Source organism: Rissa tridactyla, chromosome Z (assembly GCF_028500815.1).
Source record: "Rissa tridactyla isolate bRisTri1 chromosome Z, bRisTri1.patW.cur.20221130, whole genome shotgun sequence".
Lineage (NCBI taxonomy): Eukaryota > Metazoa > Chordata > Aves > Charadriiformes > Laridae > Rissa > Rissa tridactyla.
The window spans coordinates 87394772-87408443 of record NC_071497.1 but is presented as its reverse complement, the minus strand read 5'-3'; the positions used below and the strand labels follow the sequence as shown (position 1 = coordinate 87408443).

At 38.4% G+C, this 13672-nt stretch overlaps 1 protein-coding gene across 4 annotated transcripts in view; it reads right to left on the bottom strand.

Annotated features, from left to right (window-relative positions):
* The window catches only part of LOC128903015 (E3 ubiquitin-protein ligase NEDD4-like), a 161494-nt gene that overhangs the window by 83004 nt on the left and 64818 nt on the right, over positions 1 to 13672 (bottom strand). For all 4 annotated transcript variants that reach the window (XM_054186878.1, XM_054186879.1, XM_054186881.1 and 1 more), the window contains exons 3-5: positions 9098 to 9179; positions 4502 to 4540; positions 1634 to 1687 (exon numbers count right to left, since the gene is read on the bottom strand). In XM_054186878.1, the coding sequence (XP_054042853.1) occupies positions 1634 to 1687; positions 4502 to 4540; positions 9098 to 9179 (175 nt within the window). The remainder of the gene's footprint in view (positions 1 to 1633; positions 1688 to 4501; positions 4541 to 9097; positions 9180 to 13672) is intronic.

The following is a 13672-nucleotide window of genomic DNA, read 5'->3' as shown; positions in this document are numbered from 1 at the left end:
TGGTGCCTTTCAAGGAGGTTACGAGCCCAAGGGCAGACTGCCATCAGAAGTACGGACACAGGAAGAACAAAGGAAAACACTTCAACAATAAAGAAGTACTGAAACCATCAGTATAAGGCCACGTACTGCACACAGAAACTTGAAAATCTTAAGCAATATATCTGAAACAAGTCTACCAAAACCATTTCTCAGCTGTCACTGCAGATAGAATTTTTTTCCTGCACCGCCACCCCTACTGTCACCCACAGACATCCCTGTGCCACTGCCCTCTCCAGGCCAGAGCCAAGCCTCTTCCAGGAGCTGTGCTTTGTCCTCCACCCTGACACAAACATATTCCAACCCCCCGCAATCCACATGCACGCCATGCAGTAATGTCACCACAGCCCCGAGCCCGGGCTTACAGCCACTGCCACACAGTTACGGTGACAGGAGTTCTGCTGCAGCGTTGTTTGCATCAGCTGGCAATGGAAAAGGGCCTTAAAGCTGGGAAGAACCGACCGATGATGTCCTTTTAAGTTCAAAAGGCACAGGACAGTTTTAATAGTGCAAGTGATCATTTTATGTCAATAAATATGCTCACAGTCAGCCCACTCTAAATACACACTGTCACGGATTTACCGATTTACTTCCTCCTAAAGGAAGATATACTCACTTAGCTGTAAGTCCTCTTTTTCCCCACAAGATTACAGCTTGCGTGTCTTTCTTTGCTCTGTATTTAATATGAAGCCAGAGAAAAAGAATACATTTTTTGAAGACAGATGTTTCCATACTGAGGTTTTTTGAATAAAAGGATCTTCACAACACTGATCCTAATCTTCACAAAGCAAACAAGTTTTGTAGAGGTTGTACTGCACCCAACCAAGAAAACATTAACGCCTGATCTCAAAACCAAAGAGATGGTGTTACAATTCTCAACCGACAAAACCCCCAAGGAGTCATTCACCCAGCAGGCCATTGCACTGGCATATTAACCTAGTATGTTCCGAATGACGGGGTCGCTTATTCCATAGATGCCTGTGTGAAAACCTCATCTACTTAATCATAACAAAGCAAGCAGTAAGATGTTGGAAGACTTCTCTAGAAGAGCTACTGCATCAGACAAATCCAGTTCAAGACTAAAACCACTAACAATATGCAGGGCATTATGAGGCGGAAAACTGAAAACACAGAGCATGATTTTGTCATTACCTTAAACCTTCATACACCCACATCTTGAGTACAAGGTGCAGCTCTGGCAACCACATCCCAAAAACGGATGCGGAAGTATTAAAAGGTACAGGAAAGAAATGCTAAAATGACCAGGGGATGAAACAGCTGCCTTGGAGGTGACTGAAAAGGTTGTGACTTTACTGGTTTGCAGTGGAGATGCCTAAGGAAGAACATGATGAGGTTTTCACTGTGAGGATACTGGGTTAAGGAGGACCATTTTGGTCTGATCCAACAGGGTACTACTATCGTGTTTAATGCTCTATTAGTCCCAAAAACCAGACACTTTTAATGCTTCCAGTTACATTTCTTATCACACTTACTTAAACAACAGGCAAAAAATCACCCTTAAGATTTGTTATATTTTCATCAGCTGCATTATGCAAAGCCTTGTGATTAGTCAAACACAATCAACACATGCACTCACCAATCTGTTTTCATCAAACACTTCAAACAGGAGACGATGATTGGTTGGATTTACCTACGAGAAAATTAAAACAATATCACTTTAGGTTCATGAGCTTGATGGTAACTATATATAGGGACTAGTTCATAGTGATTAAACCAAGGCAAACAGAACAGGACTAATGGGGTTTGTGTAAATCTTTAGTTTTACTTGAACTGGCACATTACACCACTTCGTTTCTAAACCCTACTGCAACTAGCAGTTAGCCCAGCAGTTAACACTAAAAGCCCTCACTTACTGCGTTCAATGCAAGACCCTTACTGCACTTCTCTGTCTACAGAAAGCTCGGAAGAGGAACGCAGGGCTGCTGCACGCTGAGATGCTTCTCTCCCATGTTACCGCAGCACGTGCTGCAGCCAGAAGGGCCAGCGGGGTGGCTTCAGCTGCCTCCAGCACACCAGCCAAGCTACCGTGGTCTCAGGAGAGGTGGCCTGCCACACAAGCGCTGTGCCTTGGGAACAAGTCCCAGGTTGGACAAATTATCAGAGCTCCCAGATTTTTGTTCTACAGCTGCAAAGCTCAACTAAACTAGAGGGAGCAAGAGCTTTACTGCATTTCTTTCAGAATTCCATGATCATCTGTATTTCGCAGTGCCCATCGCTCACCATTTCCAGCCCATGTACCACACATGCCTGTGGAAAAGCCAACAGAAGTCTCTCCAACATTTGCAAACAGCAAATACACCTCCAGAAAATTATTTACATTGAAGTAAATTTAAGCAGAAAGATTACCAACATTTAAAAGGAAAACAAGCAAACAAAAAACTCTGGCAGAAAGACAAAACAGCCACAATTAAACAAGAAAAGAGTTCTATAGTATTTCATCCACTTGTTATATTCTTTTCAGAAAACCTTTGTAAGCCAGGTTTCACTATGTCCAACTTGTTTAATTAAGAAAACTTAGAAACAATATTCCACAACGGGCTGATAATTCTGTGGGGGTGGCAATGGACTTCCCAGTTTTGAGAAATCAGAGAATTGTGGCACACAAAAAGGGGTATGCGTTACTTTATATATTCACATTACTGTCTAGGATTTTCAAGGTGTTTTAACAGAGCTTTTATGAATTAGATCTGTAGTTTAAGCAACACTAATTGTGGCAGTTTTGTGTATTCTCTTTTCCTGGGAAAAGTATACAATTAAAAAGACTAGCCTGAATAATACCACTTAAAATTACAAGCATAAATACACATAACAAGTTTGCTTAATCCCGAGGAAATATATTTCACTTTAAAACACGTGAATTTGTTCCTTACAGTCTGTCTTACAACTCAGCATGTTTATGAGACCAGTATTCATAGAGATGGGCTTACGGAGGAGAGGTCATCCATTTCTGAATCATGTGTGCAGTCTGGATTGGATCTGGGAGAGCCTGAAGTGTCTTCAAATAGATTGACAGCCTAAAACGTTTTTTCGCTTCCCTTTCCTGTGCAATGGGCAGGATGGCAACCTGTCTCTATAATTTGTCCTCTATCCTGAAGGCAAAGACATTTAAATGCTTCACCATAAAATGCTCTCTTACTAGGGCAACGACTTTCTAGGGAAATTACGGTATTGAAATGCCTCTGCATTTTGACAGGCAGGTAACTTAAGTTACACCAAGGTAGAGCCATCTCTGGAACAGCAAATCTTGCTGTTGGGTGGGCAAACATCAAAACCATTGTGATAAAAATAGAAAACCTTAGGCCCGGTTGTAATTTAGTGTCAAGACAGCTACTATGGCTCTGCAGAACTTTAAAAAGTGTTAAGTCCATTTTTTCCCTTCTGAGTACATTTTAAAAATCAAAAGATTTCATTAGATAAAGATAATTTTGCATATGTATTACCCAGCTGCAAAACCTAGCAAAGCTATTTGGTACACATTTAAAAATAAAAATTCCACTTAAACCCCCAAAACCTGTGTATTAACAGTTATATTGGTGGGAACTATCTATCTAAAAGATCCTATTAGCAAGATGGCCAATTGCTAAGACTCTGTAAACAACGTTCAATACGATACCCGTATTTAACAATCTACAATGACATCTTTTCTCAAGCAGCTGTTTAAGATTAAATTTTAAAAACTACTGAAATTCTACCTAACCTTCTTTTGTGAAAGTTACAGCTGCACTAAAATTAAGTCATTCTTCTTTGGAAAAATATTTTCAGCAACTAAATAACAAAGTTGCTATTGCCGTTCTCATTTATATTATGTTGGTTTTGATAATCACTGTCTTAACCCCTCCTTTAGCACTTTCAAGTATTTAAAATTATTTTTTCTGATAAAAATCACTCAGTTTTAGCTATGACTTGGTTTTCGTTTTAAGCAAGATCTAGAAATATTAACATGGAACTACGGGGAAAAAAAAACACATATTTTGACCTTTTTGGCAAGTAACATAAAGGCCAAGAGAAATTATTTTTTCTGTCTTCTTTCTCTACATGTGTATTTCATTTTTTTTTGCCATGATAACTTAAATTTCATACAGCTTTTGAAAATAACTCTGATTATTTGCCCCTGCATTAACATTTTAAAACCACAGCAAACGTGCTCTGCTAAAAATACATTTTCAAGTAAAAGAATTTTTTTATTTGTCAGATGAATTAACTCTAAACTTACTCTAAATACAATCCCAAATTAGGAAACAGTGCATTTCTAATTAACATTATGCCAATTTCTGCTGATCGTTCCATCGCTACAGAAGCAGAAGCACAATTACACCAGGACAAGCATTTTTTAATGTAAACGTATAAACAAGAAGTAAAAAATAATCTTCTTCCCAACCTTATAAAAAAACATGTGATTAATTGTACATGTAATAATAATGATTGCAAGTAAAGGGAAACTTACTCTAAAATAAAATTCTTCATTCCATTTTGGATTCAGTGTCTGTAAAAGAAATAAACATATTTACATACTAAAATTTCTTTAGGTTTGCCATTTTGTAATCGTCAAAATGTGCATGCAAGAGACAATTTTCTAGGAAAAAAAAAAAAGGAGGAAACAGCATGTCATAAAAAAAATTGGAAAAAAAAATATTGCCATCAAATTATTTAGAAATTCTCTACTCAGTAAACCAAATGTGGGAGGATATCTGAGTCAGATGATCCTAAAATAGATGTTAAGTATAAACAGGATTCCATGAGGAAGAGGCAAGTCACTGAGAACCTATAGAAATAAAACCTGAAGACATTTCATTCTTGGGATTCATTTAAACTCAGATGAAAAAAAAAGGATAATAAATGTATTTTTTTTAAACACGAGGACAACTTTAGGGCTACAAAAATGAGGACAAGACTTACACTGGAAATAAAACACAAAAAAGAAAAAAGGAAAAAAAGGAAAGGTTATTTCGTTTGAATAGGTATGGTACTCCACCTAATCTCCCTCAAACCTATGGCAGATTTTAATTTTGTTTTAATAATGTGAATAAAACGTACAGAATGCATATAGGTTGCAATCTTAAGGGAGCTTAAGCATGAAATAATAAATTGATAATACACTACAAACTGTAATAATAACTACAAACATTAATAATTTGGGCAATTCAAATTTGGATAAGTTTAAAAACAAGTTTGATCTGTCCAGTGGTTTTGTTTTCATGCCAAATCATTCCCTCATTCTCTCACATAGCAGAGATTTACCAGAAGAGCTGACAGTAAAAATTGGCTCTCCACCCAGCAGCATTCTGTTGAGCAGAGCAGGAAAGTCAGGGCTGTTTAACTTCACTCGGTGACACGGATCCAAGAGCGGTAGGAGGCCCAGGAGAGAGCGGCTCCCTGCACTGCATCTCTCCACACAAGGGAAACAGAGGGGCCACACTGCAGCTTCCCAGGCGCTCCTGTCACCCCAGCCTGCTCCTTCCCGCTTCAACGTGCGCCTGAATCCCAGCCAACAGACATGGAACTAGTTATCAATGAAATCAAATACTGAAATTTGAAAACCCTGCTCTAGAAAATTTAGGGGGGAAAAGGAGGGCAAAAGGAAATAACAGTATAAAAAAAAAGTATAAAAAAATATACACGAAACTCTAAACCTCTATAAACAGCAATGCATTCAGTTAACAGCTGTACTCCAAAAAAGTTCTACCTCCTTATCCTAAACAACCTGACAGAGTAGGAAAATATTTCATGAAAGGAAAGACCGCTATAAAGGGTAGAGGAAAAGAATAATGGGAGTGTAGGTAAAAGGTAAGGGGGCTAGGGGTTGGGGGGAGAGAGAAATTTTCAGCTTTTTTGCCTTAAGGAGTACAAATGTACTCAGTATACTCAGTTAAAAAAAAAAGAAAAAAAAAAGAAGTAATAAGTAAAAAAAAAAAGTTACTTTTTAAATAGTTGGATTAATCAAATCCGTCTGTTATTGGCAAGAGTGGTTCCATGTAATTTAACAAACGAAACATGGTCTCATACTAAATTTGAGGGCATGACTGTCCATCAATAATGCATTAATTTTGAATGCTGCTTAATCACAAATACAAATTTCAGGAAATAATTGATGAATATTAGGCAGTACAATTTTTGGTAAATGCCCTATAACTGGCAGAAATTTCTTCCACCTTCAAAAGTCAAACAATTAGTAGGTCAAGTCAGCAAGTACAAACACTAGAATCCTAGCAAAGGAGAAAATCACTTGTAAAGAAAGGTTCCAGAAATAAATGCATGAATAACTTCATAAAGGACATTAGCAGGGAAACAACAACAAAAAGACTCATCAGCAAAAAGAGCTACATCCTAAAAAGGGCAAGTATTGTACAGATAAAGAACTGCCAAGAGTCAAGCTGACTTACATCTTCCACAGGATATTAGGACAAACACAAAGAAGGTTTTTCAACCGTATAAATAAAACGAGAACATGGAAAGAAATGATGCTACTAAGCAATGAAGCTCAATGGGGAGACTAAGCATGTTTAGATACGGGAAATTATGTTTAACATCACATATGGGAAAGGCAGAATAACTAAGAGGGATTGGTACAAAGATAGATGTTGTCACAACTGATGTAGAAGTGAAGTCTTCAGATTCAGCAGTCAAATTGAGAAACTGGATAATCTTCACCCAGGCTTTTGAAAGAACTGACACATGAAATCACAAGTCTAGTAGCAAGAATTTAAAAAACATACTGAGCACCTTACAAGATAGTAAGAAAGGAAAGAGCAAATACAGCTTTTTCTACTGCAGAAAGGAGAGCATTTCTAGCAGGCCATTCCAAACACAGCTCCAAAAGCAAACACAAGGCATTAATCAAATCTTACAGTTGGAATAACTAAATGCGTGGAGGGAGGTAAATCAAAACAAAAAGCCTCAGAAATTCAACATAGCTAGGTCATGCCAGCTAAATTGGAAGTTTTCCTGATAACTTTATTTTTTCAGAGTAAGGAAACAAGGTGCATTGAATCCCTTTGGCTGTGAGTGAGCACTTCCTAAGGCTGGGCACAGCTGGACAGCAGGGTACGTGTCAGACACACACACAGGTAACGTGAAAGCAGAATAAAAAGAGCAAACGTCAGCTCTCTTGAAGGCACTCCTGCAAGACGGTGCCACGCAGAAAGTTACCCACTGAACTGAGGAAGACAAAAATGAGTAGAAAAATAAGAAACTAGTGAAGGGTTAGATGCTGTCATGTTAAAAGAAAAGTTACAGAGCGGAAGAGATAATTGGCAGTGTCTTTTGGAATCACTCCTGAGATTGATTTTCTTCAGTGTTTTTTTGTTAATGATTTTAACTCAAAATCAATATATACTAATGATGTTTGCTATTTATGAAATTATTAAATAGAGATTGCAAATTGCGCAGGAAAAATACTGCTTTGAGGGCAGAAGTTTTGAGATGAAATTTAACAATTGAAAACAGAAATTACTTGCTAGAACTTTACAATACATGAGTTAATATTACTATTATGGAAATGACTGAGAAACTCCAGGCTTTAAGTGACAGTTACAAGAAACAGTGAAAAAAGGCAGATGCAATCGCAGGAATACATCATCATCATCTCATCCTCAGCCCTGCCTACAGTTGGGTGGTTGTGCAAACATTGTCCTTTTTCTCTTCCTTCCTAGGGCAGCGCTAAGATCCATGAGTTTGTCTCTTCCTTGATACAGTCAATACAATACCTTCCCATCTTTATTACATTTTTTCTTGTTTATGGTGGTCTTCTTGGAAGCTTTATCATTCTCCTTTCACATGGATCCAAAGCAGGTAAGTATCACTTCAGACCAGCAGTAATTTCTTTCCAATCTAATGCTCTTGTTTCAACCTTCATTTCCAATCTATTCCTTCAATTTCCAACCTAATGCTCTCATTTCAACTTTTTGCACTGCAGCCATTACATCTCAAATGTGTAGGAGCCAAATATGCCATGTCTTTAGCAATCATGCTTTTATAGCAGCAACATCTTTTCAAATAAGGGCAATATTATTCTAATAATAATTAAGAAATTAATTAAAATATTGAATTGATTTAAAAAAAGAAATCAGGAATTGAATAAAGCTCTGGATGTGATCAACATCTTTTAAAATTATTTTTACTTTCCTACATCAAACGTGCCCCGAGTCCTGTGAAAAGTTCTGCTTGAAACTTCCACGCTTCCAAGATTTCACATCGGGTTTCTCATGACACCTAATGTTCTGATTTTAGAACAGCATCATGCTATTTTGTGTTTTCAATAACAAAATTTTCCTCACTACTCAGTTTTGCAATAATGATTTCAATTGAATCATTGTTGATTCTAAATACCTTCATAAAAATGACAACTCATTATTTTCCCCTTACTTTTCACATGGGTTATGAGGTTTTTTTCCTCTCTGCCATCACTACCAGAAAATGTTAAAAAATAGAAAATAAAAGAAACTATCCTTCTAAAATCTTAGGGCCCTGATAATGACAAATATTCCCTGGTGGAATTTTGGTTTGGGGTGGAATGAACTTAACAAACCAAATAAAATTTAGTTCTGGTTCTAATTGAAAATGAAAACAAAAGCATTTCCAGTGCGTTTCCAGGCTCTTCTTACAGCATATCTTCTGTTATTTGGCTATTTTAAATTCCCATATTAGGAGAATATTTTGAAAATGGAAATTTTGAAGGGGAACATGAAAGAACGATCATTTTTGCTAAAAGTCAAATAAATGATAATTAAAGCAGAGTTTCTTAGTTCTTTATTTCAGCTATGTCTTTCATTAAAATATAACTTTCATAAAAGAAACAGTGAATGATGTAATGAGATTTGATAAGCCAAGCTTTAGAGAACAGCATACAACATATTAGATCCTATCAACAGATCATGCACACTGAAAATGCAAGCGCTTATTTTGGTTTGACAAAAAAATACATTATTCAGTTGCTATACATGCATGCAACAATTTAAATAAGTGTTGTATTATGTTATACAATTCTCTTCCAGTATTCCTAATATTTCCAAAACAATGGAATTAAAAAAGAGTATAAACATACCTTTTTAATAGTTTTTGTCTGCACAAGAGCAAGTTCTCTGTTCTCATCTGCTACATACAAGGAAAGTTTCACGTATGGGTCACTGCAAAAGAAGATGCCATATTTAATAGGAATACAGTTTTACAGCCAAATATAATTTCAGTATATATATGTCACTTAATTGGATAATAACAGCTCTAAACAATTCCAGTGAAAGCGTTTTCAGTGAAACCTAGGAACTGTAGTAAGCTACTGAAACCTTTAAGGTATGCGTTTGAATACGCTCAATTAAATACTGACCATAGCATTAAAGATTATTTAACTTGCAGCTTTGTCCCATTGCTATGGCCAAGAACACTTGCCTGCACACAACTTCTGCTCATGAGCATGCACATGGCAGTCTATTAATACGAGTCAAGAAAAAAATCTGAGCTATGGGTTTTAGAAGAGACTCACTGTAACTAGCCACTTGAGGTTGATAGGAAAGGGAACAGGAATTATCTTGAAGAAGTGGCTCCAATTTTATTGAACCACAAAACCAAGCTGCATGGTATCAGTGATGATACCAGTATGGCCCTTCTGTCCATATGATTGCCCTGCCCAGGTCCTGAGCTCTCCTGCCCGTGCCATGGGTCTCCTCCTCACCAGCTGGTGCACTGTGGCACTCGCTGCTAACAGACGTGCTCATACACTTGTCTCACGGGAAACCCACACTCCTGGGTCCCCCCCGAATCCTCTCCCCATCTGGTACCCTTGCCCGGACCCAGCGGCTCCTGCTCACTGGCTAGTCCAACTTGGGTTATGCTTGTGAACACCACATGTCTTCTCCCACGCACACCAGGTCTATGGGAGATACGCTTACTCTGCCCCGCAACAGCCAGCACCCAGACCGACCAGCAGCCCCACTCCTGCCACTGGCACTGAGCCCCTCACCTGCATCTTGGATAATCTTAATGAAGCAGATGCTGCCACCTTCCATACCAAATAGATACCCTTCCATACTGAAAGAGCACACTGACCCTGTGCTTCAGCTCTTCAGGCCCTTCTCATTGCCGGGTTGCTGAAGATCAACCACTATCATAAAGGTTTGCACAAATGCTTCGGCCTCCATTCAAATCCGGTTTCCAAGGTCAGTGAAGCAGAGTGAACATTAGATTTGCAGCTATGAGGTATTATAACCACTACCTTGAGCTCTACAGAGTAGCAAGCAGAACCATCACTAGAGATATTTTCCATGACAGTTTATCTGCACTTTGGGAGAGCCTTGCCCACTGAGCCAGAACCAGCCAGCGTGGACAACCCTGGCCTCGGATCTTGCCCTCCCCCCTGGCCCTGCTTCCTCTTTTCAGAAGGAGAAGGAAGTCGAGATATTCCAGAGTACATACAGCTCCCTATGTCAGACATCTTTCAGATATAAACCATGCCACTGCTTTCACCCTAATTCCAGCTGCTTATCCCTGTTGCTGTGCTGCAGGTTTCTAGCCTCCAAATCTGTGCTTTCTAATTTCTTCCAGCAGGGAGACAGCAGCTACCAGTAAGGGGTGATGTGGAGGAAGGCTCCACGACACCAGTATGAGACGACAGTTCGCTAGATCTTTCCCAGTACCAGTAGAAGAATACCACATCTGTAGTATTCCAATTTACTTGGAAAATAAAATACCACAGTAAGGTGAAAATAAAGTAAGAATAAACAAGACATCATGTTGGATTGATTATTTGTATCAGTAGATGCATATGAATGCATCTACTTAAACTGCAATTAAATTCTGCATTAAGCACTGAGGTTTAGAAGAAGACAAAGCATCATTGTGATTAAAAAGAAATGCTGATACTGCTTTGAATTGCTTAATGTACTGTGCTGCCTAACATTTACTGGCAAAATAGCCTATTACAAGAAGCAGTAGAAACCAGATATTCATTGAAGCCTGCAGTTTGTAGTGTGGGTGAGGAATCAAACAGAGCCTTTCTGCCATAAGCCAACGTGAAGAAAGAAGTTTACATGGAAGAAGGAGAATTAAAAGGCAAAATTAGGAATCTTATAGGGCTGTGAAACCAAAGTCTTAACCCCAACACTGCACAACATTAAGAAACTAAGACTGACTGCTAACATTTAAATTCAGAGGCATTTAGGCATGTTTGTGGATCTCTCACACAAGCTTTTCTACAGTCACAATGTCATCTCAATGTTTTCTAAAGTCTACCATCTGACTTAGTCTGTGAACAAATTGAACATTGCAAATAGAAAACAGCACTTGTTAAGGACATCTTTAAGCCACATGAAATGCACTGCCAGCTTGGTTTTTTGTTTTTCTTTTTAGCTTTTTAAATTGCAATGAGCATTTAAAAAGACAGAAGAAAACTGTTAAATAGAACATAAGGAAACAAGTCAAGAGGAAAAGAAACAAGACCTGAAATTTACCACTACAGTTTCTTGTCCAGAAGCTGTGACTGATGTGATTTGATGACACCTTATAGAAAAAGTTGTTTAAGTCACATTATCTGCTTTACATACTGCTAAATTCAGCATTTCATTCACAACTCTGCAAGCTGCAGCTGCCTAAACAAACCTGACGGTAATTTTTTCTGTGCTTTGAACTCATGATCTGTTCTAGAGAGCGGTGAACCTTCATGTGATGAGGACCAGAGCAACAAACTCATTTAGTGAGAGTGGCACAGACAGCATCTCATTCACTGACTGTAGCTTCCAGGCCAAAGTTTCCTAAAAGAATTTAGTTATCTGAAGAATAATCACCACACACACTTCTGTTCATGCCATCAGAAAATAAGCAGACATGAGTATCAGATACCACAGAACAGAATGCTGAATTTGTAATAGTTTTCTTCTCCACTTGGAATTATCTGTCATTAAGAAATATTGTTGAAGTCTATTAGGTTGCTTCTCTCACCACATAATTCTAACTCAGCAAAAGTTTACAGGAAGTCATCTAATTTTTCTTCATTAGGATGCAGTATCATGGTAATCACACGGAGGCATGGCAAGGGCTGAAACGTGACATACTTCCAAAATCATGAATCTGGGAATCTTCTGCATCCAGACAGAACACAGATTGAAACTTATTTTCAAGCACAATACACACTAGTTCTTAGTTTAAAAGATATTACAGAGGCCAAACACTCAAGGAAGCATTTCAGTCAATCCTCTTGAACTATGTTTTTGTTCAGAAAAAGCTGTGTTTTTACACTAGTCAATTCAAAGGAAGGTCTTAATGAAAACAAGACAGTTTGTTATAGCTTACAGGTTTCAGCCAAGTCCACTGGGGACAAGGTTCCACCACATCTAATTTCAGTGAAGTTAATGTCTAAATTAAATTGAAATATAGCAAAAGAAATTGTTTAAATCAGCAGATCTTAAAAAAAAAAATAAAAAATGGGATGACTCAGGTGTCTTTCTACTGCAGTATCTAGCCCTCCAGAGTTCATCTCAGCACAATGCTGAGCTGAGCTATTTCCAAACATGTGAATAGGGTTGTGACTCAGCTAATAAACCCACTGAAAAAGAAAATGCTGAGAAGAAAGCAGATGCTCCAAGGTGGCTCTGCAAAAACCGGCTCTGCCCAGCAGGGCTGGTGCCAAATTCACTGGCTCCAGAGCTGGCATTCCATCCAGGTGGTGCCCATGCCCTCCAGCACCCCCAGCATCCCAGCACCCGTGCTGCTCAGGCGACAGGAACGCTCCCACCTGGGTGGACTGCCTTCCCTGCAGCTCCGGAACAGAGGCAATCTGCAGAGCGCGAGCCTCTCCATTCCTTCTAGTTGTTATCCCGGACAAACTTGGTAAATGGCACCAAGGTGAAGTGAATACTTACTACAACTTTTCTCTAACCATGTCTTTTTCAAAATACTGCTAAAGTACATGTTACATTGCCACAAGGATTTCATTTCCCTCCCATAAAACGCATGATTGATTCTTACAAGAAAATGGCTAAACAAAACTTCCAAAAACTACAAGATTGTGCTTGAAGAACAAAACACCTCATAGCCAGAATGTGTCAATGTTAAAGAACATAATCTTTCTGAAGAGAAGGAGCCATTAAAGACATTACTGTACAATAAGTAGTCACTTTTTTTATACGAGGAACATACTCTGACACTTTAAACTTAAGACCTCATAAGCTTGAGCACCTTTTTATGAGAAGTATTGTTAAAAAAAAGGTCAAGTTCACAATTATTAAGGTTGGGCTTTGTTCATTTGGTTTTGTTTTTACAGTTTCTTTGGGATATTCCTCTTATACCCTGGTGCCGTACCATCTTTAACTTCTCCTGTTGATCACAAATGAAGGCTCATCCTCCTGAATTCTAGCATTACCTGCAGAACTTCTTCAGGCCATTCAAAACTTATGTCTGGGCAGAGACATAGGAGACCAACATCTCCTTAGTGAAAACATACATGAGAGCAGGAGCCTTCTAACACAGTGAATTCATGGCATCTTCAAGGGCCTGCAACTGCAAACCCCGTGCCCCTATTTTAGAAAAGTAACTGCTATTAAAATTTAAGCAAAATATTCAACTACTGTAGTCATGAAAACACAATCACATGGATCCATCACTAAAACACTTGCTCTCAGATGTTGATTTA